The following is a 27,631-nucleotide window of genomic DNA, read 5'->3' on the forward strand; positions in this document are numbered from 1 at the left end:
GGCTTCCATGTATCGCCTTTTTAGTTCAAAGAAAACGGGGTCATCAGGGCAATTCAAACTGGGAATCATCTCAGTGCGTGACAATGGGTGTTGGCCATTCTCCTGTGTAACCTATCATTAATTTTCGAAACCGGTAACTGATTCACAGCATACCGGAACCTGCGTTATAGGTCAGGGAGCACCGATTGCTAAGAATATACCCCTGTCCGCAACAGTTCTACTTCATCAACAATTCTTATCTGCTCACGGTTGCTGTCGTTAGATATGACTCGGTTTACACCTCAGCCTACTTATTCCTCCCGTTCGTCGAAATCTATCTTGGAAATCAACTCCATCAAAGAACATTCGTCCTTTGTTTCGGCTTCCTTTGTTTCTCCAGCCAACATATATAAGTGCACATGTCGTTGGGTGTACTTCCGATATCCTTGTCATCATATTTGCACGTCGCTTTCTAGAATTGAAAACAAACATGACCAACTCAGTAAGCAATCGTGGCTGCGACTCTGCATGCTAATCAGTCATCCTTGCAGAATATCATCTCAAACTTCTTTCGTCATGTCATTCGGCCACCTCCAGTCATTCATGCAGATAGGCCTTTAGCTTCTGAAGTCACTCAAATGCTAGATGCCATGCAGTTAATGACTTCCCATCTATACGAACTACCGTCGTTTCGAACTCGCTATGCCATCGTGGAACCCGAATGGACTAGAATTTGGCTTTGGTTAGTAGCTCTTCTAAAGCCACTCGACGCCTTTACCCCTGCACAATCCGCATCACAGGAGCTTCCTCTTACCACAGCAAGTCGCTGCTTGATGGAAGTCTTTTCATTGTTGAATTCTATTGCATCTCCTACTCAAACTTCTCCTGCCGAATTCGACTACTTCGTCAACAAAATGTTGAAACATCACGAAACATCACGAACCTTGGCGAAAGTCTGGGTAGTTTCTTTCACGAGACAGTGGTCGTTATCTGTCTACTACCCTATGATGCAGTTTCTCATTGCGTTACATTCTACTGTTGGGGAGGATTCTTCCGATCACTCGTTCCATCTTGCTGTAAGGAATGCCTTTCCGAATCTTCAGTTACTACCGACGTGGTCAGCTGCCGTTGAAGACTTATGCGGACAGCAGGCGCCCTCCCATTACCCTAATCCTGATCATCGGTTCGTAACAGCAAACCGCGGAATGGTTTTAGCGGCAACAACCTTCTACTTCCAGCCCCTTCCAGCACTTGATAATGTTCACATTATCCTCACACAAGCATATGCCCTTTGGACCCAATACCTCGACACACCCCGCTCGTACCTGGAGAACAACTGTACCATGTCCGTCCATTGTATCGCCAGGTTTTTTTTGCGACTTATTACCACCGGCGGTCCAAATTGGATGGTGAAAGCTCTCGACGCCAAGTTATTGTATCTATTAGCCAAGACGTTGGCTTGGAATCAAACTGGGCCCCAGTCAAAATCAGAGTCATCGATGTTCGAGATCGTCAAAAAAATTCTTCACGCGCTGCTGATTCATTCGGTCTATAGACCAGTTTGGCGACGAATCCGTCGTAATTTGAGGGACGTACGATCCGAAAATATCCAAGATTATCTGGGTGCCGGAAATTCATGGAAGCTGTGGGTAGACTTAGCGCGCGAGGTTCGTTCTTCAGACGCACGCTATGCCAGTTCCACATCCTTCCGAAAGGCCTTAAAGGAGGCATGTACAAACGAGAAAGTGAGTCTTCACTGGGCCCACATTAATCTCAGGCTGTAGTATCTGAACTCGTTTCTTGCAAGTGCCCTCATCGTTACTGGTCAGGAAAACATTCTCAGCTCTGTAGCGGTTGCCTGATCGCAAGTTATTGTTCGAAGTCTTGCCAGCGGCAAGACTGGAAATTTGGGCATCGAAACAACTGTTCCCAGGCCAATGTCCAACGTTCCAGTAGGTTATCTGTTCTTCCTAACCAATATTTCCAACTTAAACTTCCCTCACTAGCTCATCCCATGAATTATCCACCTGACGATACGCGCCCGATGATCAGTGAATTGGCTCAAGTACAACTTCTTTTCCGAGGTCTTCTCCAGGCTATAGCATGTCGTGATGAAATTCGCCACTCGATTCGCGCTCAAGGTCTTCAATCTTCACGGATTGTAATTGAATTCAACCTCACTTGTAATCCTTGGACCTGGAAAGTCTATCGTCTAGTTTGGTCTGACAAGTCCCAGTCGTTCCTCACCAAATTCGGGTTTCGACGTCACCACGATACAGTATTTGCGATCATATGCCCCGTTACTATGAAGTTGACGAAATATGTCGCTCGTTCCATTCATAGAATGGCTTTGCTGGACTTTCACCATGAGGGTAACAAACCTTCGAAAGATTGTTTATTCCATATGTTGGACGACATTATCCGTCATTGAGCACCAAAAATGTCTGGTTTGAACTTGAGTATTGTAGGTAAGTAGCGTCTCAAGTTCTAGATAAGTAAGTAGTATGATGTTTAATATGAATACCGATGCTGTCACGAATGTTTGTGGGAAAAAGACTGGTCGTACGTTCGACCGTCGTTATCCCGAATATCGCCATTCTTTTCTTGCAACTTGCACTGGCCGAAAATCAATATCATCACAAAGTCGAAAACGTCATGAGCTACTCAAGGATCCTTTGTCTGGTGCTGAAGCGGTTTGGAATGTCGGCTACGTAGCTTTCGACGGTGAGTGTCAATCAATCAAAATTCCTTTTCCATACTCATAAAGCACTCTTATCGTATCAACTTCATTTGATCTCCTTCAACGCGCTCACATGATAAGCAAATGGCTGCCTTATCAAAGGAAACAAAGGGTTTGGAACACGATGCAGGATCTAACCACGAGCCGTATAAAAGGAATATCTCCGTGCCTTCATCCCTTTCCACGTCTTTCTTGTTTTCTCAATCACACGGGATCCAGACTCCGCACCAAAGAATGTGGTAAGTCCAATATCATGATTGAAAGCTGACTCCATTGAGCTCATAGGTTCAACAGGAGCATTGTTGTAGACCCGAATACCAAGATTACTTTCGAGGAACTGTTTCCTGGAGTCGTCGGAGGCTGGCATCGTCTCGCAATACATCATGCCGCTTTGACAAACAAACTGAATGACTCCAGCTTCTGTCGTACTACCATAAGTGTGGTCAGAGAAGAAGAGCCTGGTGATAAGACACTCAAGCAACCGCTTGTGCTCTGCACGCTAGTTCCAATGATAGTAAGTACACTCTTTCATTTCGATCCGTCAAAAATCTTGATATTTCATACAGATAGAGCAGGTGCGATTGGATTACACCCTCGCATTAGATAGGAAAGCAGGTTATATTCTTGTGGAAGGACCTAAGTGAGTTCGAAGCAGCTTTCGTGAATTCATGAAATTGACTTAGCCTATAGCCCTGTAAATATCTCAATGGAAGCGGCTCCTTCAGCGAATGAAAGGGTTAACGGCACTGGTAAGAACAAAGCCCTTCTCCCACCGTTCCTCATGACAATCATATCCCTTTGTGCTGGGTCAGGCCCTAATAACGCGAAGACTCAACCAATCCCTTCTCTTTCGACCTCATTGTCTTTGGAAAAAGCGAACTTCCCGGGCGTGGACAGTAAGATCCATTCTACATCATGTTTCATGTATTGAATGGAATCATAGAATCCCAATGCTTTTCTGCGTCGACCCAAATACGCGACCCACGACTCAGTCAGCGATCTAATTCTGGTGGATCTAGTGAGTTGACTTGCTCCTCACCCAGTACCATGTAATATTTGAATGCTCTAGGGAGCCTTGTTGACACCTCGAACCGACTGGAATCGTCTGAAAAGACAAGCAGCAGTGGTAAGTCGTCCAATCTTCCTTCAACTAAAGTCCATGTCTATTTCCACTCACCTCCTCGCTAGGTCCCAATCACGCCAAGATTCAGTTGCTCTGCTCTGCCCCAATGTCTTCATCCACGCTAAACAGTGAGATAACTTCCTCGATTATTCAGTGTGTATTCAATCCGAGAATCGAAGGATCTTCTACTACGAACTTACCACGCGAACCTCGATTCTACCAACGACCGAACTTCAGTGCAGTTGGTCAGATGATTTCCCTTGTTAATGAATACAATGTTATTCTGACGAGCACTACAGGTGATCAAGAGACGATGGGCCACCGCCCGTCTTCCGTTGTACCTCAAGCACCTTCTTACAAGCAATGTAAGCTTCATTCATTGCTGATATATATCTATTGACACAATATCACCGCAGCATACCTGAGAGACAAACCTCGATGTAAGTCCAGTGTCGTAATTTTGCAGTTTGCCTCTACTTACACATCGTTTACACAGACCGACGGTATCGAAATTACAATGCAAATGATCACTATCTTTCTAGTGACCGCCCTCCGATGAAGAGACGTGGAAAGTATCGGTTCCCTAACTCGACGCTTCGCAATTAAAGTTGTGATATTATACGTACGGTCAAAGTATATACATAGATCATTCCAATCTAAATCTCCAGGATTGCGTTTAAGGCTATGAGTTTGCCGCTGAGCATGCTTGGAGTCACCGGAAGTCAGCATAAATAAGCGGAATAAAATAGGTATCTTGGGGCACGGAAAGCCAACAGGGAGAACTCAGACCTAAAGCCAGCTTTCATGATTGAAAACACTAACTCGTTCAAGCGCATGTCCAGAACATTTTCTGCTGACCCCTCCTGCTACGAATGCTTCTTCTTTCCCGCCGCCATTATCATTTCCATCATTTTACACCCCCGTACTTTTCCAAAGGCAACTCTGATGGTTTATCACTTTTCTTTCACGTTCCCAACTCAATAAGCGACGAATGTCCACTCACGGGCTGATGAGTGTTCTATCGAGCTTCACCGTCGTCATTCCGAACCTCATCATTCTTCTGTCACACCTGGTAAACAGCTCAAAAACACTATGAGCTCCTCAAGGACAGCTCCGGAAAACTGTGGCCCGCATCCATTGAATAAATTTGTAGACAGTAAGTAAAACATTTAGGTTGCGAACACGTTCGATGGCAGAGGAGATTGATGTAGATAATTCAAGAAAGATACAGAAAGTCATGCTGAAGGCTAGATGGAAGAAGCATGAAGGCTAATACCAGCAAAATGAGCATTGCATGGGCACGCAAGTATTCCGTTACCACGGTAGGAACCTGCATAGAGTAAAATCAGGAGTAGTTCTCATAACAGTAATAGCAGGTAAGCTGACCGTCATTACGAGAACCAGCGATCTTAGATATGGAATCTGCTCGCTTTCTAGGGGCCCACGAACCCAGACACAAATCTTGCCATCCACATTTCCGGTCACTATCAAAAGAGCTTCTTCGTGGCATGCCTATAAATAATGTTAGTGAGTGGTGGTGTACGATGGAAGAGATACTCTTACCAGCCCGCTTATCATGACATCGGCTGTAGGAAAGGGTCTCAACTACAGGTGAAAATCTTCAGGAAAAGAGCTCACAAGAATGAAGAAGGGTTTGTATCCTTTCTCCGTGTTCCGCGTTAAAGATTACTGCACGACCATTAGCAGTCCCCATCACCGCCGCGCGGCCCCTATTCATAAACCTGATAGGCAGATATGTGTTCGATGTGATAGGTAGCTCCTCACGCCCAAGAGATGTGCTTATCTTCGTCCATGGGTCCGTAGATACACTGTAGCAATCAAGGCCTTTCCTAGAGCCTGCCGTGATTAGCACCGCACAGTCTGGTGTGATTGCCGTTCCTCCTCTGCCTTTTGTCAGATGAAGAAGATGAACTTATAAAAAAGACCTTACATTCGATTTTCCGGATAGATGATCCATTGGCTATGGCCTGATTCAAGATTGATTTTCCTGGATAGGGTATATTAGAAAGATCTCTATAATTCAAGAGCCAAAAACGTACCAAAGCCCATGATGCAGGAATGCAATGACAGAGTGCCTCTGGTCTTTCAAAAAGTGGGCACTACTGACAACGACCGGTAAATATTGGAGACTGTAGTTTGCTTCACAGGTGATCGTGCAATGCAAGTGCCTTTGGAACATCCAGCGATCTGCGCCATTTAAGATATCTATGGAACAATGCAGACTCTCCTTACCATTTGTTTTTTCCATGACGTTGATATCCCGACCAGCGCAGATCAACATTTTGTTCCCATACTTATTGAACTCGATTGATTTGATGGGCGAGGAGAATGTATGGATAACGTCGGGCTCTGCATGGAGTTTCTGATACAGTGATAGATGATAAAGCTCGGGAAGACGTGGAGATCTTTCTTACTTGTGCTTTGGGACTGATCATCAGCAGCTCTCCTGTCACAGTGCCCATAATTAATCTGCAATCCCTATCCCAGTTGATGACGCCGAATTGAGATGGCCGTCGATGCGACCAGAAGGTCTGGAATTGAGCTTCCACATCATATATTCTGACAATTCCTTCTCCCGAACCATTTTGACTTGCACTGCCCAAATACCGGTAGTCGTTTGAGAATGCCAGAGCAGCAATCGAGCCTTCAAGGCCTTGTAAGGTCTTCGAAAGGTGAAAGTCAAAGGTCATAGTTGAACGAAAGAAAGGATCGATGAATATCAGCCTCGTGTTTCCTAGCATATTCACAGTGACTGCTCCGAAGAACAAAGGGCATATATCTTAGCGAAATCACAAAGGCCTTCTGCTAAGTTCAAAAGGGCACCGATGAGAGAACGCCATAAAACGATTCGAAAGTTTTACCGTTCTGAAAGTTCGCGTCCTTCACCGATAATGCACACTAGTGCATACAGCAGAGATTCGTACAAGAGACATCGTTCCGATGATGATCAGGTTGAGTTTTCAAGCCTTGGAAGAGTGCTGAATTCTTACTATTATATATAGGCGCTTAAAGTTCGAGTGGTGCCAAGCCCCAGTGCACAGAGCTCTTCGATAATCCTACAGCGGCAACAAGTAATTTGCATTGCTTTCTTTACAAGAACGTACATTCAAACCAGATCCCTGCAGGAAAGGATAAATAATCTCGAACAAGAAGTACAAGCCCTTAATGAAGAAGTATCGAGTTTAACAGTTCGTATATTAGTTCAGTCCACTTCTACCTGATCATCCTAGTTTATGTTAGTACTCCGAAAGCATTCATCTTGAACATGCGAAGTCAGAAGTTGCTCAGCTGTACAAGGACTCAGTGACTTACCAGGCCAAGATCGCTCGCCTCGAGGTTCAGAATCATGGATTGAAGCTAAGACTTTCTTCGATTCAGGTCTGTTCAGGACAATGATTCTGACGGTCGCTTTCTGTTCTTTGATGTATCTTATGCTAACCTTGTCCATTCACAGGAAAACAATGTTGTAGATGCTCGAAAAGAAATGAAGGAGGTCACTGTACAAACGGATACTATTCTTCATGTAAGCAATCATTGATCATACCGATGTACACTTTTGCTGTAGTCAGCAGTACAGCCCAGCGAGGATATTTGTCTACCGGAACTTCAAGACGTTACCACGCAGACTATTTTTCTTCCGGAACTTCAAGACGTTACCATGCAGACGCCTCTCCTACGACAGAGTTTTACTGCTGTGAGCTTTCCCTCTATCGTATCTCAAGGCGACATCAAGAGTTCCTCCCCTGAAACTCGGAAGGTGGGTAAGCCTATGACATATACTTCGTCCTCCGTCATTTTGCAAACAGATTTCCACTGTTTCGGAGTCTGGTAGTGCCCCCCTCGTGTGCAAGTATAATATTGACTTGAGATAAACTTGGCAGCCATTGACCATCGCAGAATGCTTTGACAAAGTAAGTGATGCTCATCGTTTGACACACGTAGCTGATTAGTGTAAAGGAAGCTGTTTCCACCGCAAGAGCCATTCTCGATAAGGATCAAGGTGGGACCTCGGCCGTTCCTCTGATTCCCGATAGTCACGTATGCGTCTTCATAAGTTTCCACATGCTGAGTAGTTCTCATGGACTGAACGGCCGTACAGCTATGTATCACTGTCGAAGCAAGTGCCAAAATCGCGCGCTCGCAAGTTGACAAATTCAAATTTGATCCTCAGCACTTAGTGAGTGAAGCGGATTTTACTTAACTTGTCTCTATTGACCTACATGCACAGACTGTCGTGGATGTTATGCAATATCCCGCAGATGCTGCTGTTAACCAGCAGGCTATGCTTTGGTTTCCGGATGCATTTGCATATGTGAATGTCGATTTGGGCCCGGAGTTTAGGGGTTTAATATCCTCGTGGGTTGCCCTTGAACGAACCAGCCAGTGGAAGACAAATCCTAGTGTGCGGCTCCCAACTATCAACCGTCCAACCCTGCTGGCTGAGTGGGTAGACAAGAAGCGATACAAATCTAGGTTGAATGAACCCGACATGTACAAGGATTGTGGCACCGATTTTGCTGAAAGTGTGAAGAAGTGGTGGTCTTCCTTGCAGACAGCATGGAGGCAGGAATCTGGTAGAGACATATCGTCTTCGCAAAACATAGGTTCTCATAACTGGAAACACATCGACAAATTTGGATTGAATGGCTGGTTTGGAATTCTGGTTTGCTTAAAATGGTGGGGTACAAATCTGCAATATCAATTGGCGGAGAAGACTGAAAGTAAGCACAAATGGTTGGAGACTGTGGAAGAAGTTCACATTGTTGTAGAGGCTTTGATCGAATATCGTCGTAAAGCTATGTGAAATTCGAAGTGCGTATATTGTGTATAAGACAGATAGATATGAAACAGGCTCAAATGTAGTTAACCTCTTGCGACAAATTCAGAAAGCGGTAGGAACGAAATTTCTTTCCTCGTAACATGATGCCAAGCATAATTGAACCACGAATCGGACGACAGTTGAACAACCTCTTAGCTCTAGATACAATATCAGGAGTCGTTAAAGTATATTAAGACAGTGGATGTACTTCCTCACATCTTGACTCGCCACGAAGTATTGAAACCAGCTTTGACTACACGCGAGTAGTATCGCAAGCCAGAATTCACGAGAGTGATGGAAAACTAACGTTCATTCGACATGGGAAGCACGCAAATAGAATTCGGGACCAAATCATCAGGACTCTGCCCTGACTCTGCTCACTTAGTAGCCTTCACCTAACTGACGTTTTGAGTCTTGCTGCTACACAATATAACCTCATTTCTGTGACTGCTTGTGAGGTATTCGACATGGATGTCATGCACTCTTCAAAGGACTTCCAAGTAGAGTCGACGCGAACACCCGATATCACCGATGTTTGTTCGTGTGGGTAGATGTGGGTCACAGGCGCCAGGTCATCGATTTTTTCTCGGTCCAAAAAAATATTTCAACCCGCCAATGTTTTTATACTGTCAAGGGATTTTAAATTTCAGGGAAATTATTAAGGAAAGCTACGATGATCTCCTTGATATGGGTCAATCAGAGGTTAAGGATATCCAATCTGCGCCAGTATGTTCCAGTCTCTCTTACGATCGATCTTCCCAAAACGATTCATTCGTTACGCTACAGGAAGGATAAAGTTGTAAGCTGCTTTTTCTTCGAATTTCCCCTTATCTCATACTGTGTTGGATTTGCGAATCCAAGCTTTCGTAGAGGCCTGCCGAACAGCTTCCCTGGCGTGTCCCTCTGATTGCACCACTCCTCGGAACACCTTCTCCTTGGTCAAAGCTCCGCTAGATCCGATTGATCAACAGATGGCCTTATTCAACAACATAAGTATACTAGGCGCAGAGCGGCGAATACTGGGAAGAAAGACACGCAGCATAACAACCTATTTGGTTCCCCTCCCCAGGTTATTGCTCGTTCAAATAATGCCCCTACCCCGCCGCCTCCGTCTTTTCAGAATATGCACATCCCCAACATCCTTCATATCCTTCTTCTCTCTACGATCAGTCGCCGAGCTGGCTACACCGGGATCGAGGATGATATTATGGCGAATGTTGATTTTTGCCCAGGCAATCTTCCAGGGCCTTCTTATGGACATTCTGATTATAAAGCGGGGCTTCAGGTAATGCGTTCGTTCAATATAGTTGAATCAATACTTATCTCCGTTGCATTCGCGAACAGACGTCCGTATTTCTTGATTTTCCAGTGCATGGCCCGATATTAAACGAAAGTGGAGCCACCGCGCAACTTCAGTCTCCGACTCTCATCTGCCTCATCTTCTGTAGCCTCCTCACCCATTTCCGGACCATTCACGCCGGCCTCAGCAATCTGGAGCTATTTCACTCTATCAAGTTACAATCACCTCGTCCCGATATTTGGGCAACCTCGTCGGTACTCCCCTATGGTCGCAATATGGCTTGTTCAAGACGTCTCTGTATCTCAACGAGACGAAACTGGCTGTTAACAGTTCTAGAAAAGAGCGGATGGGGTGAGAAACCGGATGACTGGACCACATGTACGAAGGAGCGAAAGTTACTACAATATTCTGAAGAAAGGGTTGGTATGCGCCCCCACACTGGTCATTCAGCGCGGTAATTGGCAGGGGTTGAGAGCCTGTTGACATCCCGTTCTGCTCCCAACAAATGACCACCGAGCGTCCATTTTCTTTTTCCCGACAAAACAATACTCTTTATATCGAACGAAAGACATGGTACAAGCTTTTCTTTGGCTAGAGAACTAGCTTATCCTGATATGAAGCCTTTCATGTTGAAAAAGCTTTTCAATTTCGATGTATTGATTTCCCGATATAGACAATCATTTTCTAGTAACAAAGATATTCTATTCCAGTCGAAAGACCACATCAATTACAATCCCAACATCACGCAAAAACTATATAGGCAACAATAAAAAATGTCACTAAGTGAATCAAAAGTTATAGATATACTTAATCTGGCGGAAAATAGGTAGAATACTGTAATATTTATCCATATCTAGTATCCCAATTAATTTCACATGGATATTATACGGCCAGCCGTGGTGTATTAACCAACCATAGTTAATTAATTAAACCTAAACAGATCATAAGACTCATTGTCTAACCTAAAAGAAAAGAATTACCAGTGATAAGAGAATCTAATGTTAAAGTGATAATATTAAGCACTCACCAAAAAATTGTTTTTTGTCAGAAGCAGTCTGAACATACCAAGACCTCACTGATGCGAAAAAAAAACACCTTGTGGGAGAGGAAAACTGGAGGATGTTATAAGTGTGAAATCTAGTTTGTGGGTGCAGTTGAAGGGACTGACTGGCTATAGTGATCTAATGTTAAAGTGATAAGAGAATCTAATGTTAAACACTCACCAAAAATTGTCTTTCGGAAGCAGTCTGAATATATCAAGAACTCACTGATGCAAAAAAAACTTGTGGGAGAGGAAAACTGGAGGATGTTATAAGTGTGGAATCTAGTTCACGGGTGCAGTTGAAGGGACTGACTGGCTATATTGATGGTACCATACCTAGACCAAACCCAGGCTCTGTCAAGACCATGCCTCAGCATGTCACTCTGGCGCTTGGTACTCTGAGATCTGCCATCTATTGCAATCTATTCCTTAAAGTTGTTCTTCCATGCTACACATTTCCATTCTCTCTAGTCTACTTCTATTGTTGTATTCTCTACCCTGAAGGACTAAATGTACAGCCTCTAGTAACTAGTCTAGTGCTTTGCTCTGATATGCCAATTAATTGGTATAAATACTCTTGTACTGTACTATAGTTCCTCAGTTTAATTATCAACTTAGATTGACACTCTCTATCCTCTGAAGTCTTAAGGCTTATTCCCTTGAGTACTCTCTACTCTGACCTTAAAACTTATAGTCTTTTGGTCCGCTTCTTGTCTTTGGCATGACCACTGCAACCAGCTTGGCGGCTACTCATACCTTTCTTCTATTTTCTTCTTCCTAGGACTAACAGCATAACAGCGGTGTTGTTGTAAGACCTGGGTCGGAAATTGTGAAATTCATGCCCAACCACTAACACAAAATCCAACTGAGCCAAAAGGCTACTATGACAGGATAATTGTCATAGGTGGTTACTATATATACCACATGTATTAAAACCTTTCTGCATGATCTTAAGGGTGGGTTTAGTATGAGAGGTTTATGTTGTAGCATGCTAGGAGCAAGCTGGAGCTCAAAGGTAGCTATGGGAACCGCGACCGAGGACAGGAATGACCTAGTAGTAGCTCTGGTTGTGAGAGGTGACCCTTGAAGGGGTTCCTAGAAGGTCCAGGGAGGTCCCTAGGATGTTAACAGAGGAGGGTGGAGGTAACCGGAACTAGGGGACGTAGGAGCATTGCGTAGTATGGATTGTAGTAGCTAGGAATATCAATGTAGGATCGTTATAGCTAGTAGACAATGGGAGGTTCAGATGTGAGAGCTCCCAATAGAGTATGAGCCTGGGAAAGAGGTCCTGGGGGGTGGAGGTGGTAACAGAGGAGCGGCACTGGGTTGGGCATGAGGGGAAGCTCCGACGTTACCTAGATCAAGGTCCCAGAGCTCTTGGAGCAATTAGGGGGCTTGAGGAGAATTGGGGGAGGATTGCTTAGATGTGGAGTAAAAGTGTTTATTGGATCGTTTAGACGATCGTAGGAGGTGAGAGACAAGAGTAGAGAAACTGAGATAAGGAAACAGAGAACAAAGAGAAATCTGTATAGGTAGCAGGTACAAAGGGACAGGGACTGGACCTATGTAAAGGGTGTGTGTTCAAAATATACCAAGCTGGGGCTTGGGGACGTTACGGAGCTACTTAAATAGGTATGGGAAGTGAACAAGGGAACATCAGAGTCTAGGGGACATGAGGCAGATAATCGAGAGAGGCAGGTGATCGAGATTGGTACTTAATGGGGCTGGTGTAGGAGTTTCATACGCGTGTCGGGATGGTTGTCAGGACTGTCTTGGGGAGGTGTGTACTACCAGTGGTACTGTCTTGGGGAGGTGCGTACTACCTCGGGGATGTCTTGGGGAGGTGCAAAGAAGCGTGTGGGCTGGTGCTGGGGTTGGTCTGGTTGGGGTCAGGGCATGACATTACCCCCCCTTCTAACCCCTTCACACCCTCGCGATGGTTAGTCGTGTTTCCTGTAAGGTCCCCTGACATTCACGTGGTACCCGAGAATTTTCTTGTTGAAGTCCGTCAGGTACCTGCTTTTTCCACTTCTTCCACCACGCCAGTTTTACGAGTTAAACTCCTTCAACTGTAATGTCTGCTCCCAATCGTCGCTCCAACTCACGCACTCGCTCCCCTCAGTTACCTACTCTTACTACCTTGGGGGAGGTACCTTCCCCTGATCTTGACTCTGATGGGGAGGTCAAACAGAACCAGTTGGCCTTCACTATCGAGTTTCCGTCTCGTCCACAACTTCAGTTGTTCGAGATGGTTTTTAATACTGGCAAGCCGCTATCGGGTTACTGTCAAGACAATCCTTTGTGGCCTCTTTTGGCAGAGATAGCTTCCCCTTGCTCTAACTGTTCCAAATCCCCGGCTAAATGCAAGGTTCTGCCGAACTCCCCTCGATGTACGAATTGCTCCGCAAAAAAGAAATGTAGTTTGGGAAAGATCCTTTGTTATCGGTACTTCGCTCGTCGCTGCAACCAGGATCTCGCCTATAGTCGTAGGTTTTTGGATCTCCATGGGACTCCTGCACACCAATCGACGTGGGGTATTCCTGTAAGTACATGGCGTCAATATGACACTGCCCTTCATGAGTGTACTTCGTTGACCTCCACCCTCCTCGAGTTGAACATGCTTGACGATTGTCAAGTCCATGCCTTGGGCCTCCACTCCGCTGCTCGGTACTCCGAAGATCTACCTTTATTGTAATCTTTCTCTTATTGTTCTTTCTCACTACACATACCCTTTCATTCTAGTCCTTCCTTATTGTCTTTTACTTTACCCTGCAGGACTACACGTATAACTCCTAGTAGTTAGTCTGGCGCTCCGCACTGCTGCGCCGCTCCGTAGATATAAATACTGCTTGTACGCTACTGTAGTTCCTCAGTTTAATTATCGGCTTAGATTCCCTTCTTAACTCTGTGCTCCTCTAAGTCTTCAGGCTCTTCGCCTTGAAGTACTCTCTACTATAACCTTGGGACTTAAACGTTCTCTGGTTCACTCCTCGTCACCGGCGATACCGCCGCTCCGACCTGGCTGCTACTTAGCTCCTCTCTCTCTACTCTCAATCTCCGGGGACTAACGGCGTAACGGCGGTGTTGTTAATAACTTCACTACTGTCCCACTCGTCTTCTGCACTTAGACACCTTGTGGCTTTGGCACGGTTACACGGTGTACATGATCTTAACAGTATAATTAAACTCAATCCGTTAACGTTGTACTGACCTATCATTTTTTATGCCTCCGAAAACTCGAGCTCAATCTAGAGCTAACTCCGAAGAAAACACTTTCTTCACCACAGCCCAATCATTTGCCCCATTCACTGACTCTATCTCTGCCATCGGGCAACCACGTCGCCGTAATCGCGGTTTTGGTCCAGCCACTGTTCCTACTACGTCGACTCTTCCTGAAGCCATGGAAGAAGAACAACAATTTGAATACAGTATCTTGTATACCGGTGACGGACAACCTGTCCAAGTCCTGACCCCTCGCCGTGGACAACCCCCTGTGGTCGCTCCGGCTCGGGGCCGGTCTACTACTCGAATTGATTCTCCAATTCTCCAAGCCATAGCCCGCCGTACGGGGAAACAACCCCAACGTTGTGCTGCTTCTGAATCTCCTCGTGACCCACCTCCTCACTTCGATTTGGACACCGGTGATCACGATGATCAAGACCCTCCTGTCGACCCCGACGATCCGGGTGCCGACAACAATAATGACGATCTGGATGACGATTCCGGCGGTTTACCGCGTGGTGAGCCTGGTGACCCCAGTGGACCTGGTGGACCTGGTGGTCCCGGCGGTCCCGGCGGTCCTGGTGGACCCCGTTCTCCTATCTCTCCTGACATCCCCAACGAGCAACGTGCTATGTTGGAACTCCTCTCGGGATTCAAGGGTTCCATTGAGACCCTTGGTACCGTCCTCGCCGCTCTCGGCTGTCCCTCTGACAGCTCTGAATCCAAGAGCAAGGTCAAGGAGCCAGAGGTATTTGACGGTTCGGATCCCCGAAAACTCAAGACGTTCTTCGTCAATCTCGCCCTGGTCTTCAATGACCGTCCCAAGTATTTCACCGACCAACGGAAGGTGAACTACACCCTTTCCTATCTCAGTGGGTCAGCCAAAGAATGGTTTGTCCCTGATATTCTCGACCCGGATCTCGACTTGCTGCCGGCCTGGACGTCCTCCTTCAAAGCCCTTGTAAAAGAGCTCCAGGATAATTTCGGCGTTTACGACGCCCAAGGCGAGGCCGAAGATTCTCTCGGTAACCTGAAGATGAAGGAAACCGAGAACATCCGGAAATACAACATCCGGTTCAACACCCTGGCTGCGAGTACCAACTGGGATTCTGCTGCCCTGAAATGGGCTTATGGACGAGGCTTAGCTGAGCGCATCAAGGACAAAATGGCGCATTTGCCCGAGCCGGCGACGCTCGCCGATTATCGTCAGGAAGTTCTTCGTATTGACAACCGTTATTGGAAACGCGAGGAAACCAGAAAGCATGAGGCTGGTAAGCCTTTTGTTGCTCGGAACCAGCAAAACAACTCTCAGCCATCTGGCTCTTCGGCGCCGTTCACGCCGAAGCCTAAACCCTTCTCTGGTGGTAAGCCTAACCACAATGGTAAACCCCAGAACCCTTCGAATTCCGGCCAATCCGGCGGTCAGCGCCCCGCTTTCAACCATCTTGGTGCAGATGGGAAAGTCCTTCCCTCCGAGAAGGAAAGAAGGATGAAGAACAATCTTTGTCTCTTCTGCGGTGGTAAGCATCAGATTGCTGACTGCAACAAGCGAAAGGCCCGAGAATCGAAGGGCCATGCTGCCGAGGTTGAAGAAACCCCTGAAGCAACCGTTGAGGTTGTTGAAGAGGAATCGGAAAACTAGTCCGCAGCTCTTGTTCCCCGGTACGAAATGGGAGCTGCGTTGATCAGGTTCGTACCTCACCTGGGGAGTTATATCTCAACGTGTCCGCTCTTTCTTCTATTGAACGATCTCTTGTAATATCTTTTACTACTGAATTTCCATTATCCAATTCGGCCGCACCGGCTGAACCTATCTCTGTTCTTCTTAAATTTCCTACTCTTGTTGATTCTGGTTCTATTGACTCTTTCATTGATACTCATTATGTTTCTCAAAATTCTATTCCTACGACCAAAATCTATCCTGTTAATCTTCTTCTCTTTGATGGCTCATTATCTTCTAAACCAATTACCGATATGGTGAATATTGCCGTTTGGTTCCCTTCTGGCTAGCTGCTTCTTTTGCCCTTTTATGTTACTCATTTAGATTCATCTTGTAAAGCAGTATTAGGTTACAGTTTCTTATCCCGCTACAATCCGTTGATTGACTGGGCATCTCAAAACATTATGTTCCGTAACACTTCACACTTTGATTCTCTACAGATGTCTGTGCCTTCTGCCACCAACACCGTTGATGCAAAGGTTGCTGTTCCACTACCGGAACTTTCGCCGTCGGTTTCACTGACAATTCTGGAGACCCCTCCCGGGGACTCACTTTGCTCTCGCTCTCGCTCCCACTCTCGGATGTGACGGGCCAAGCCCCTCTCGTCTAAATTCCCTTTTGAACCCATCTATTCCTATCCTACGGTCTCTCAATTCACTGCTCAACTGGAAACTCCTGAGGTCGACATTGCACTCGCCCGTGCTGCAGTCTTTAATAGGGCTTGCAAGGACGCTGGTATGGAACCTATTCTTCTTCGTGCTATCCACTCAGAGGTCGCGGCCCACACCGCCAACCGCTCCTCCACTTCCTCATTCTATTCCAGAAGAGTATGCTGAGTTTGCAGACATCTTCGACGAGATTGCTGCAGATTCCTTACCTGAACACTGACCTTACAGTCTGAAGATTGACTTGGAAAAAGGCGCTTCGCCGCCTCTCGGTCGAGTTTATCCTTTGTCTGAAAAGGAGTTGGTCGCCCTTAAAGACTTTATTGACAAACAGCTGGCCACTGGTGCCATTACCCCATCTTCCTCGCCTCACGGCGCTCCGGTACTCTTCGTTCCCAAGAAGGACAGGAAACTTCGGCTTTGCGTGGACTTCCGCAGTCTCAACCGTATCACCAAGAAGGACTGCTATTCCTTACCGGTGATCTCAGATCTCCTCGATGCTCCAAAATGAGCTAAAATCTACACGAAATTGGACCTCGCTCATGCTTATCATCTAGTCAGAATAGCAGAAGGTGACGAATGGAAAACCACCTTTCGGACCCATTACGGTTCTTATGAATGGAAGGTTATGCCGTTCGGTCTTATGAACGCACCTGCTGCTTTCCAACGTTTTGTTAATGACATCTTCTCTGACATGCTAGATGTTTGTGTCATCGTCTATCTCGATGACATTCTGATTTACTCTGTCACGCCGGAGGAACACCGAGAACACGTCAAGGAAGTTCTTCGGCGATTACGGAAACATCGGCTTTACACCAATCCTGACAAATGCAAGTTCAATATGGATACCGTTGAGTACTTGGGTTACATTCTTTCTCCTGACGGATTGACCATGTCCAAAGAGAAAGTACAGACCATTCTGGAATGGCCTGTTCCTAGGAAGATTAAGGACATTCAGTCCTTTTTGGGTTTGGCAAACTTCTATCGTTGTTTTATTTATAATTATAGTGATATCGTTGTGCTGATGACTCGGCTTACCCGGAAGGGTGCCCCCTGGATCTGGGACAACGACTGTCAAGAGGCTTTTGAAAACCTCAAAATTGCTTTTACTTCTGCACCTATTCTCGCTCCCTGGGAACCCGATCGTCCTATTATCGTGGAAACTGACGCTTCCGATTACGCCATTGCAGCGATTCTCTCCATTCAGACTGTTGACGGTGAAATTCATCCTCTAGCTTTCCTTTCCAGAACTCCTCACGCTGCGGAGCTCAACTACGACACACACGACAAAGAGCTCCTTGCCATCTTCAAAGCTTTTAAAGCTTGGCGTCATTATCTGGAAGGTTCTGGCGATCCGGTGGACGTCGTCACCGATCATAAAAATCTTGAGTATTTTTCCACTACCAAGATTCTCACCCATCAACAGGTCCGTTGGTCAGAATATCTGCATCAATTCAATATGGTGATTCGCTTCCAACCAGGGAAGCTCGGTGAAAAACCAGATTCGATAACTAGACACTGGGACATCTATCCCAAAGAGGGGGATATTGGCTATGCACAAGTCAACCCTCACAACTTCCGACCTATCTTCACTAATGAGCAACTAACTACTTCTCTTTGAGCTACCTTCTTAGAAGGCCCGATGCTCCAAGCTTCTATTGTTATGGAATCGAAGCTCTGCATCAAGCTATCATTCTCGCTCTTCCGAAGGACCTGAGCTCTGTTGTTGGCTTGGAACTTGCAAAAGATCCTTCCAATGAACGTTGAAGCTTAGGTAGTGATGGGTTATTACGCCTTGATGACCGTATTTATGTTCCGAATCACAGCGATTTTTGCCTTCAAGTCCTCTGCTACTTTCATGATCATTGCCTCTCAGGCCATTTTGGCCAGAACCGAACTCTAGAGGCTGTACGTCGTCAATACACCTGGCCTAAGGTCAGAGACTTTGTTCGTGACTACGTTACCTCCTGCACAACTTGCGGTTGCAATAAGCCCTGGCGCCATCAGCCTTACAGCTTGTTGAAACCTCTGCCGGTTCCGGTCCGACCATGGGATTCCATCTTCATGGACTTCATTGAGCAACTGCCAATGTCAAATGGTTACACAGCTATTCTCGTTGTTGTGGATCGATCATCCAAGCAAGCAATCTTTATTCCAACTTTCAACACTATTACTTCTGAACAACTAGCTGAGCTTTTTGTTATTCACGTCTTCTCTAAGCATGGTGTTCCTAATCATGTTACTTCCGATCGTGGTTCCGAATTTGTTTCGGCGTTCTTCCGGGCTCTCGGTAAAGCGCTCTCTATGGAACTTCATTATACCTCTGGATATCATCCGGAAGCCGATGGGCAAACTGAGCATGTCAATCAAACTCTCGAGCAGTACATTAGGATCTATTGCTCCTACCAACAAGATGACTGGTCGCACTTACTTCTGATCACCGAATTCGCCTATAACAACACTCCTAATGCTTCCACAGGTATTACTCCATTCTTCGCTAACAAAGGATACCATCCAAATATCACCGTTCGGCCCAAGGTTGACATGAAATCTGACCTAGCCAGAGACTTCGTTGTCAATCTCAATGAACTCCACGTCTTTCTTTGAGAGGAAATCCTTCTAGCTCAATCTCGTTACAAGGAACAAGCTGACAGGAAAAGAATCTCGCACCCGGAGTTCCCGATCGGCTCCGAAGTCTTTGTTCTTGCTAAGCACATTCGCTCTACTCGTCCTACTGAAAAATTCTCAGAAAAATATCTTGGTCCTTTCAAGGTCATCAGTTGACCTGGTACTTTATCTTACAAGCTCAAGCTCCCAGACTATCTTCGCCGTATCCATCCGGTTTTCCACGTCTCACAGCTGGAGCCGGTTACGCCGAACCCATTCCCAAATTGTACTCAATCTCCTCCACCTCCAATTGAAGTTGATGGTGAAGAGGAGTACAACGTTGCCAAAATCCTGGACTCCAAACTGGATAGAAGGTATAAACGTTGTCCTCTACATTATTATATTCGGTGGGCCGGTTACGAAGGTACCAACGATGAATTCTCTTGGGTTGCTGCTGATGAACTACATGCTGATGGACTGGTACCCGCATTCCATGCTCGATACCCTTTAAAACCTGGACCTTGATCACAAAAAACATTTGATTCCTTCCACCGAAATTCCGTTCTCCGCCGAAGTTCACTTCGCTGCGTCGAGAGGGTAAACACGATGATAGCAAATTGAGTGTTTATCCCTCTCTCTTAATTGCTTATTCTATTTCTTCAATTTACTGTTCACTTCTGTTTCATTCACACTTAAACTACTTATATTTCAAATTAATTAATTCTTCCGCCGCTCCGCGGCCCATCCGCTTTCCAATCTCAAGATCTCAAGATGCGATAACATTTTTTATATACAAACAAAAAACCAAAAATTATACAAACAGCGACAGGACTACCAGAAGAGGCCAGAGGGCCGATGTCCGTTGTCTGTTTCTACCTACTCTGCCCTCTCCTTTCCCTTCTCTGATCGCGCCTCGGTCGGCGCCGTCTCCTCCTTTTCCTCCACTTCTTCTTCTTCTTCTGCACTCTCCTCTACAATTCTTCGCCGCTTCAGCGGTTGCCGCCGCTCAGCAGTCCTCCTCGACGGCCCCGCCCTCGCTGGTTCTTCACCCATGCCCATCATTGCCATCCTTGTCTCCATAGCTATAAGTCTGGCATGGTCGTCTTCCTGTCGTCTTAACAGCTGGCGGAGGTACTGGTGGGATTTGGAGTTGGCCTCCCGCAAGGCCCGGAGATTGGCGAGACTCTGCGCCATCTGACTCTCCATGACGGCCATCCGCTCCCCGGAACCGCCTTCCCGCTTTCCCATCGATGGTCGCCCCGAATAGGAGCGCCTCACCTTGGAGTCATGGCAGGGCTTACAGATCACGGAACTCCGCTTGCCAGCCTGCTGCAGGCAAGGGATTTTCTTGGCCTTGCACCTTTCACAAGGCTCCTTCTCCTCGTTGTTGTTGTCATTGTCATCGCCGTCGTTGCCATCGTCCGGATCTCCACCAACTGGCTGAAAAGCAAGAGAATAAGTACAACTCCAATAAAGAAGACTTGGATCACTTACCTGTGCCGGGACCTTTGCTCTCCCTTTTCCTTTTTCCCTTCTGATTTCCACTACTGGCCTCCGAGGGGAGACCGACATCTCACTGGGAGAAGTTCCCCGTTGGCTTCTGGCAGCTGCCACATCGGCCAACAACCTGCGCCTTTCAGCTACTTCTGCTTCCTGTTGTTGTGCTCGTAGGGCCCGCGCCCACTCCTCTTGCACCGCCTTTTTCTTGGCCGCTGCCGCCCTTGCCGCCTTCTCCTCCGCCTCCTTCCTTGCTGCTTCAGCAGCCTTCCGCGCCCTCACTCGTTGGACTCGTTCTTGTGCCTGTCGTAGGATACCCTCCTCATCATCATCTTCGAAATCTTCATCCTCACGGACGGCGGGATCGGTGGGGGCAGGAGGAATACATCGGGATCTTGAAGGTCCAGCGGTCGAAGAGTGGGTGGTGGTGATAGTTCAGCTTGTCGACATTTTGGTGGACTTAGAAAAAACTCGAGGAAAAGTTAGGCCCATAGCGGCAAAACCCTAGCCCTTTTATAAGGAGAAACTGCGCACGGACCAGCTAAAATTCTCCATCGAATTGTACTCGGCTTACGGTGGACCAACAAAATTTTCCTGATGACTAAAGGGGTAATTGCCAATCCTAACAGGATATAAAATTTTTCTCTGGTGACTAATGGTATTTCCCAATACTAACGGCTTTCGAGGGCTCAAGCCTAAGAGGGGGATACTGTCAAGTCCATGCCTCGGTGCTCCATTCCGCCGCTCAGTATTCCGAAGATCTACCTTTATTGTTCTTTCTTGCTACACATACCCTTTCATTCTAGTCTCTCCTTATTGTCTTTTACTTTACCCTGCAGGTACTACTCGTATAGCTCCTAGTAGTTAGTCTAGCGCTCCGCACCAATGCGCCAATCCGTAGATATAAATACTGCCTGTACGCTACTGTAGGTCCTCAGTTTAATTATCAACTTAGATTCCCTCTTTGATCTAGTTCTCCTCTAGGTCTTCAGGCTCATCACCTTGAAGTACTCTCTACTATAACCTTAGGACTTAGATGTTCTTTGGTTCACTCCTCGTCACTGGCAATACCGCCGCTCCGACTTGGCTGCTACTAGCTCCTCCTTTCTATACTCTCGATCTCCGGGGACTAACAGCGTAACGGCGGTGTTGTTAATAACTTCACTACTGTCCCACTCGACCTCCCGCTCTTAGACACCTTGTGGCCTCTGGCACGGTTACACGGTGTACATGATCTTAACATCATTGTCTAACCTAAAAGAAAGGATTACCAATGATAAGAGAATCTAATGTTAAGCACTCACCAAAAATTGTCTTTCGGAAGCAGTCTGAATACACCAAGAACTCCCTGATGCAAAAAAACTTGTGGGAGAGGAAAACTGGAGGATATATAAGTGTGAAATCTAGTTTGTGGTGCAGTTGAAGGGACTGACTGGCTATATTGATGGTACCATACCTAGACTGAACCCAGGCTCTGGAAGACCTGGGTTGGAATTGGTCTTATAGATGGAGTTGGCATGGATAGTTTATGTTGTAGCGTGCTAGGAGTAGACTGGAGCTCGAAGGGAGCTATGGGAACTGCGACCGAGGACTGGAATGACCTAGTAGTAGTACAGAAATGTAAGTAGTGACCCTTGGGGAGGTTCCTGAGAGGTCCAGAGAGGTCCCTAGGATAATAGCCAGCATGAGTTGACAAACTGTGAACTGGAAAGCATTGAGAAGATTGAGTACTGTGAGCTGTGAGCTGTGAGGACTCTGAACATCAATGTAGGACTGTTAGAGCTATTAAGAGGCATAGGCTGTAGGAGTAGGAGCTCCTAGATGGAAGTGGGGGCCCAGGAAGGAAGTCCCAGGATGAGGGTTGGTATTGGTTAGCGTTCCCTAATGATCGAGGTGGTAATGGAGAAGCAAGATGCAAGTGGATGTCATAGGAAGCTTCGGCATTACCTAAGATTGAGGTCCCGAGACTTGTGGAACAAATAGGGAGCTTAACAATAACAAGCTTGCCTTGTTTTGGTGTGAAGGAGAAAGGAAGGAATCAAATGGGCACTCCGACCAACCAATCCAATACACAATATGCAAGTTCACTGCTATCAATTTATTTAATAGCAAGGGGTAGTGTTGTCAAAGGTTTGGCAAAGCTTTTGAGAGCTAAGGAAAAGCTTCAATCAATCAATTTGAATCGTTCTAAGGATTCAATATACAGTGACGCGCAAATCAAATTCACACCCCCCGATTTGGAAATTTTGTGATGAAACTGTTTTTATGAACATTTTTGTATGCTACACACTGCAAAGCATGTCTATTTTACTATAAATAATTGCTTGTCACAATATAAGCTCTTTGAACCCTCAAAATTTGATAATGTTAAGCAGCGGAACAACATATTTATGGTTCTGGGCTGGTGACATAAGGTCTTCCAAATCGGGGGGTGTGGATTTGATTTGCGTGTCACTGTATCAAGAATTGGGGGTTTGAATCAAAGTAAATTAAAAACTAGAACACACAGACCCCTACAGAGGACTAGAACTATGTGCTGGCACAACCACACAGTGTGATTTGCCCTTAAGACCAACAACTGATCCTAAGTTCAAAGAATACAACAACTGGATATAAATTCTCACAGTCACAAGGAGCAGAACATGATGTTCCTATACTCACAAGTGCCGGGCCCAAATGGCTGCTAGTGAAGAGGTTTCAGTCTGGCAGGAGTGTGTCTTTCCTTTTTACAGATTAGCACTGCAATGTTGTCCCAAAATCACTTGTATTCCAGATGCATCTGATCGCTATTTATATATACAGGAGATAGAATTGCACAATACAATTAATTTAATAGAATAAAATGTTCGGAACCGCAAGGAAACTTCTATAATAAGGTATTCACCATCTAATTTGAATCTATTCATTCTCATTTGGTCCATATTGGTTCCAAGATTCTAGTATACCTCCAAACATAGGTAGGTACTTCAGTATTCATTTAATCTTAATTGTTTAGAGAATGACTCAAATGGTGTTCATCTGTCATTGATGCTCAACATTGTCATCTCGTCCAGAGGCAAATCAGCTCTCCTCGTTTCTAATCCTATCAATCTGATTCATCTGGATTAAACTGATTACTTCTCTCTTTCAATAGACACCCATTGTGTCTATACTCTATCAAGGGAGTTGCACATAGTATTCATTTAATCGTATTCTTCAATATTTTCCATGTCAGGACTCTTTGACATTCGTTTGATATGTCTTCGGGGCCTCGCGGTGCTTCGGTCATCTTTCTGGTCGTTTTCCTTGACTATGCAACCTGATTGGTCTATTAGACTAAATTGCAGTCTTTTAGATTAATGCATGATCTTGTCCTAGAATGTGTATTTGACAATTCTTGAGTTCTAAAAAGTCATTTTGAGTCAATCCTTGGCTCATGGTCACTTGAGTAAGTTCTTCCAAACTCCTGCCAGTGTTACGTCCAATAAGAATACCCTTGGTATGTCATATGTGAATGGTCATTCTTCAGATGTAGTCCAAGTCTGGTATAATCCTGCTTGACAAACAGGTAGACTTTTATCCGAAGATAGTATCGGGGATGGGTGAACTAGCCAACTTGTGGTAGTATGGGTATACGGTCCCTTCAACTATTAGACTGATTCAGTATTGACTTTGACTGTCAATCTGGGTCTCAATTACAGTCCTCTTGATACAAATCTATGCATGAAAGTGACACAATTCACTGCATAGACATCTAGCCAAAATTTAGATGTGTCATCCCCCCCAAACTAAAGAATTTGACCATCCTCGGTCATTCGTAGTTTTGGTATCAGGGAAACAATACCCAATCTGTATTAGATTGAATTGACAAGACTATATCTCCTTTTAATGTAAATCACTGGGTTTGGATCTCTACTTCTCCGTGCTTTCCAATCAATTTGGATGCCCTCAAATGGGTTTCTAGCACTCATATTATCAGTTATTCACATGCCTACTACGAATCATAACAATTTAGTGCTCAATTTGAATTGAATACTTTTTTGGTATTCTTATCACATTTTGAAAATTTAATTCACAATCTTTTCATCATCTATTTACAGAACGAGCTTCCATTTTATAGGGAACTGTTCTGCCGTACACGCTGAATCAGTGTGTACATTTATCTGGTTTGGGGCACAGGGTTCAATAAATTTTCGTTGAAGTCCGTTTTTCTCCCTTTACTTCCTTCTCTTAGTTTGAAATGGCTTCAACCTTAAGCCAAACTCGAGCGTCAGCCTCATTTACTTCCTCCATCATTCCTTGACTTCCTACCAGTCCTGAGGAGTCAACTGAATTAATTAATTCTGTCAAACTTCGGACTGCTTAGCCATCATTTTTTGATAGTCCCGAGTACCATCAGCTTTGTTCTGGACGCTATGCTCTCCCAGTGGATGCTTCTCCTGATTTTGATGGTTCTTGTTCCCTTCCGTAATGCCCTGACCGCAACCAGACCAGCCCCAGCACCCGGCACACATTCTCACACTCCCTATCTATCATTGCACCCCCCCAAGACCTCCCCAGGACAGTCTGCACCTCCCCAAGACAGTACCACCACCTCCCCGGGGTACCTACCAAAACAACCTGACGATCATCCCGACACGCATCCTACCACTAACCCCATTAAGTACTAATCTCGATCATCTGCCTCTCTCGACTATATGCCTCATGCCCTCTAGATCCCCTGATGTTCCCTTGTTCACTTCCCGTACCTATTTAAGTAGCTCCGCAACATCCCCAAGCCCTAGCTTGGTATATTTTGAGCACACACCCTTTTGCATAGGTCCAGTCCCTGTCCCTTTGTACCTGCTAACCATACGGATTTCTCTTTACTCTCTGTTTCTCTATCTCTGTTTCTTTCTACTCTTGTCTACTGTCTCTACGATCGTCTATATGGTCCAATATACACTTTTGCTTCATGTCTAAGCAACCCGAGTGAGTCTCCGAGCTCCCTCGAACAATACTAAAGCTCCCCAACGCCTAACGCCTTGGTGAGCCAACCCCCCCAAAACCTCCGTGAGTTCCCCAATTGCTCCACAAGCTTTGGGACCTCAATCTAGGTAGCATTGAAGCTACCCCCTACATCCAACTACATGCCGCTTTTCTGTTACCACCTCCAACACTCGAGGATGTCCACCTCTAAGCCCCAGTTCCCAGGCGTATATCTTCTCAGGAGCTTATACACTCAAGACCCATTCTCTCTACGACCTATTCGATCTTACGTTGACGTTCTAGCGAGTACAACTCCTTCTATGCAATGCGCCGCACATGCAAGCTCAACCGTTTGTACAACCTGCTTGGGTTGTTCCCTGCCTCAATGGTGAGGATGCATTGCAGGCACAAAATGCCATTTGCAACTCCAGGAGCATCACTCAGGCATCCATGCCTGCCAACTTTGTTTCCGACTCTCCTCGCTCTCCCAACTATCATGAGATTCGTGGCCCCGCCACGCTTAATTCTCCGATGACCCAGGACTATCCAGAGTCCAATGAAGAGTGGTACGGTCAACTAGTGCTGACTTTCCCATCTCCACTCGCTTGCATGCTGATGCATGGGAGGCCGCCTTACTTCAAGTCGGACTCTTGGATGAGTACTCGGATGTTCCAAAAGGCATCTGCAAAGGTTTTTGCATTGGTATTGAAGATGTTTCCCTTTCACACACCTTCATTCCTCCCAATCACTTCAAATCCGACATCGAAGCTAATATCACTCGCTCTGAGTTTGTAGAGGAAATCCAACTGGGTCGACTCTCTCCTGGTTTCATGCCTCAACACCTAGAATCCTTAATTGGTCCACTTCACACTGCTCCCATGGCCGTTCTCGAACAGAAGCCTGGGAAGTTCCGAATTATTATTAACCATTCATATCCACATTCCGACCTGCCCTGTCCTTCTGCTATTCACTCTTCTCTTCCAGCTTCGCTACTCATCAATTCCCTCATCAACTCCGACAATTACCCTTGTGACTGGGGTACATTTGCAGACTGCTACTTGCAAGTTGCAGCAGCACCTGCAGGGACTCAGGTGGCTGTATTCGATGTGGATGCAGCCTTTCCAAATGTACCTCTTCATCGCAGCACTTGTCACTTTGTAGCACTTTTTATTGACAACCTCATTTTTCTTGACCTATGTTTGAACTTTGGCAAACACTCCACTCCCGGCATCTGGGGTCGGATAGCAGATGTTATGGTAAAAATACTACACAAATGGGGTGTCGAAGGTGTCGAAGGCCTGTTGAAATGGGTAAACAACTTCATCTTTTTTTGGTTTCCTCGTTCGCGCAACTCTGATGGCACTTTCACTTATTCTTATATTGAATCCTTGGTCTGGTCTGTCGCTGCCAAATGAGGCTGGCCCTGGGCACCAAAGAAGTTTGTTCCATTCTCTTTCTCTGGAATCTCTCAGATAAAACTGTACAGCTACCTCTCGACAAAAAGGTGAAGTATGCTGCTTGCGTCCTTTCACGCACTGAACTTGATGCACTCATGACTCTTGACAAAGCAGAAGAATTAATAGGCACCCTAAACCATGTCTGTTTGGTACTCCCCACAGGTCATACACATCTCGTTACACTCTACAAATTCTGCGCCGGCTTTAAACACTCTCGCTCGAATATGGCAGCCCATCATATTGGTCTCTCACTAAGAGAGGATCTTGCTTGGTGGCTACAAACTCTTGAGGCGGATTTTGCTGGCATGTCTATCCTCACTCTTCCAGACCATATCAACATCTCACTCTTTGTCGACGCATCTACTTCATGGGGCATTGGACTCATTCTAAATGGTAAATGGCTGGCCTGGCAGTTCAAGGCAGGTTGGCAATCACCAGATCAGAAGATTGGATGGGCCGAAATGGTCACAGTTGAACTCACTGTCCGCACCC

General features: G+C 45.8%; 6 protein-coding genes across 6 annotated transcripts; 5 read left to right on the forward strand and 1 right to left on the reverse strand.

The window, feature by feature from the left end:
- Positions 1-469: 469 nt before the first annotated feature.
- Positions 470-2,410, forward strand: C8R40DRAFT_1071972 (uncharacterized protein; the record flags this gene model as incomplete). Its single annotated transcript, XM_046226409.1, has 4 exons — positions 470-481; positions 531-1,646; positions 1,676-1,724; positions 1,986-2,410. The coding sequence occupies 4 exons, from the start codon at positions 470-472 to the stop codon at positions 2,408-2,410; spliced, it is 1,602 nt and encodes a 533-aa protein (XP_046083293.1).
- Positions 2,411-2,953: 543 nt separating this feature from the next.
- C8R40DRAFT_1071973 (uncharacterized protein) lies at positions 2,954-4,448 on the forward strand (the record flags this gene model as incomplete). The annotated part of the gene is made up of 10 exons (XM_046226410.1): positions 2,954-2,958; positions 3,005-3,233; positions 3,286-3,359; positions 3,410-3,615; positions 3,663-3,737; positions 3,789-3,845; positions 3,908-3,970; positions 4,142-4,207; positions 4,259-4,282; positions 4,339-4,448. The coding sequence occupies 10 exons, from the start codon at positions 2,954-2,956 to the stop codon at positions 4,446-4,448; spliced, it is 909 nt and encodes a 302-aa protein (XP_046083294.1).
- A 610-nt stretch (positions 4,449-5,058) lies between these two features.
- C8R40DRAFT_1071974 (WD40-repeat-containing domain protein) lies at positions 5,059-6,553 on the reverse strand (the record flags this gene model as incomplete). Its single annotated transcript, XM_046226411.1, has 8 exons — positions 5,059-5,172; positions 5,229-5,354; positions 5,406-5,428; positions 5,481-5,746; positions 5,794-5,850; positions 5,903-6,002; positions 6,096-6,225; positions 6,278-6,553. 8 exons carry the CDS (start codon positions 6,551-6,553, stop codon positions 5,059-5,061), a joined length of 1,092 nt encoding a protein of 363 aa, XP_046083295.1.
- A 1,658-nt stretch (positions 6,554-8,211) lies between these two features.
- C8R40DRAFT_1022893 (uncharacterized protein) lies at positions 8,212-8,544 on the forward strand (the record flags this gene model as incomplete). The annotated part of the gene is made up of 1 exon (XM_046223032.1): positions 8,212-8,544. A coding segment is annotated over one exon (333 nt), but the record flags the coding sequence as incomplete, so codon positions are not given.
- An 811-nt stretch (positions 8,545-9,355) lies between these two features.
- On the forward strand, positions 9,356-10,309 carry C8R40DRAFT_1173928 (uncharacterized protein; the record flags this gene model as incomplete). The annotated part of the gene is made up of 6 exons (XM_046232093.1): positions 9,356-9,408; positions 9,469-9,481; positions 9,553-9,620; positions 9,685-9,967; positions 10,027-10,075; positions 10,131-10,309. The coding sequence occupies 6 exons, from the start codon at positions 9,356-9,358 to the stop codon at positions 10,307-10,309; spliced, it is 645 nt and encodes a 214-aa protein (XP_046083297.1).
- A 2,789-nt stretch (positions 10,310-13,098) lies between these two features.
- On the forward strand, positions 13,099-13,719 carry C8R40DRAFT_1173929 (uncharacterized protein; the record flags this gene model as incomplete). The annotated part of the gene is made up of 1 exon (XM_046232094.1): positions 13,099-13,719. The coding sequence occupies one exon, from the start codon at positions 13,099-13,101 to the stop codon at positions 13,717-13,719; it is 621 nt and encodes a 206-aa protein (XP_046083298.1).
- Positions 13,720-27,631: the final 13,912 nt, after the last annotated feature.

Source organism: Lentinula edodes (genome assembly GCF_021015755.1).
Source record: "Lentinula edodes strain Le(Bin) 0899 ss11 chromosome Unknown C8R40scaffold_33, whole genome shotgun sequence".
NCBI lineage: Eukaryota > Fungi > Basidiomycota > Agaricomycetes > Agaricales > Omphalotaceae > Lentinula > Lentinula edodes.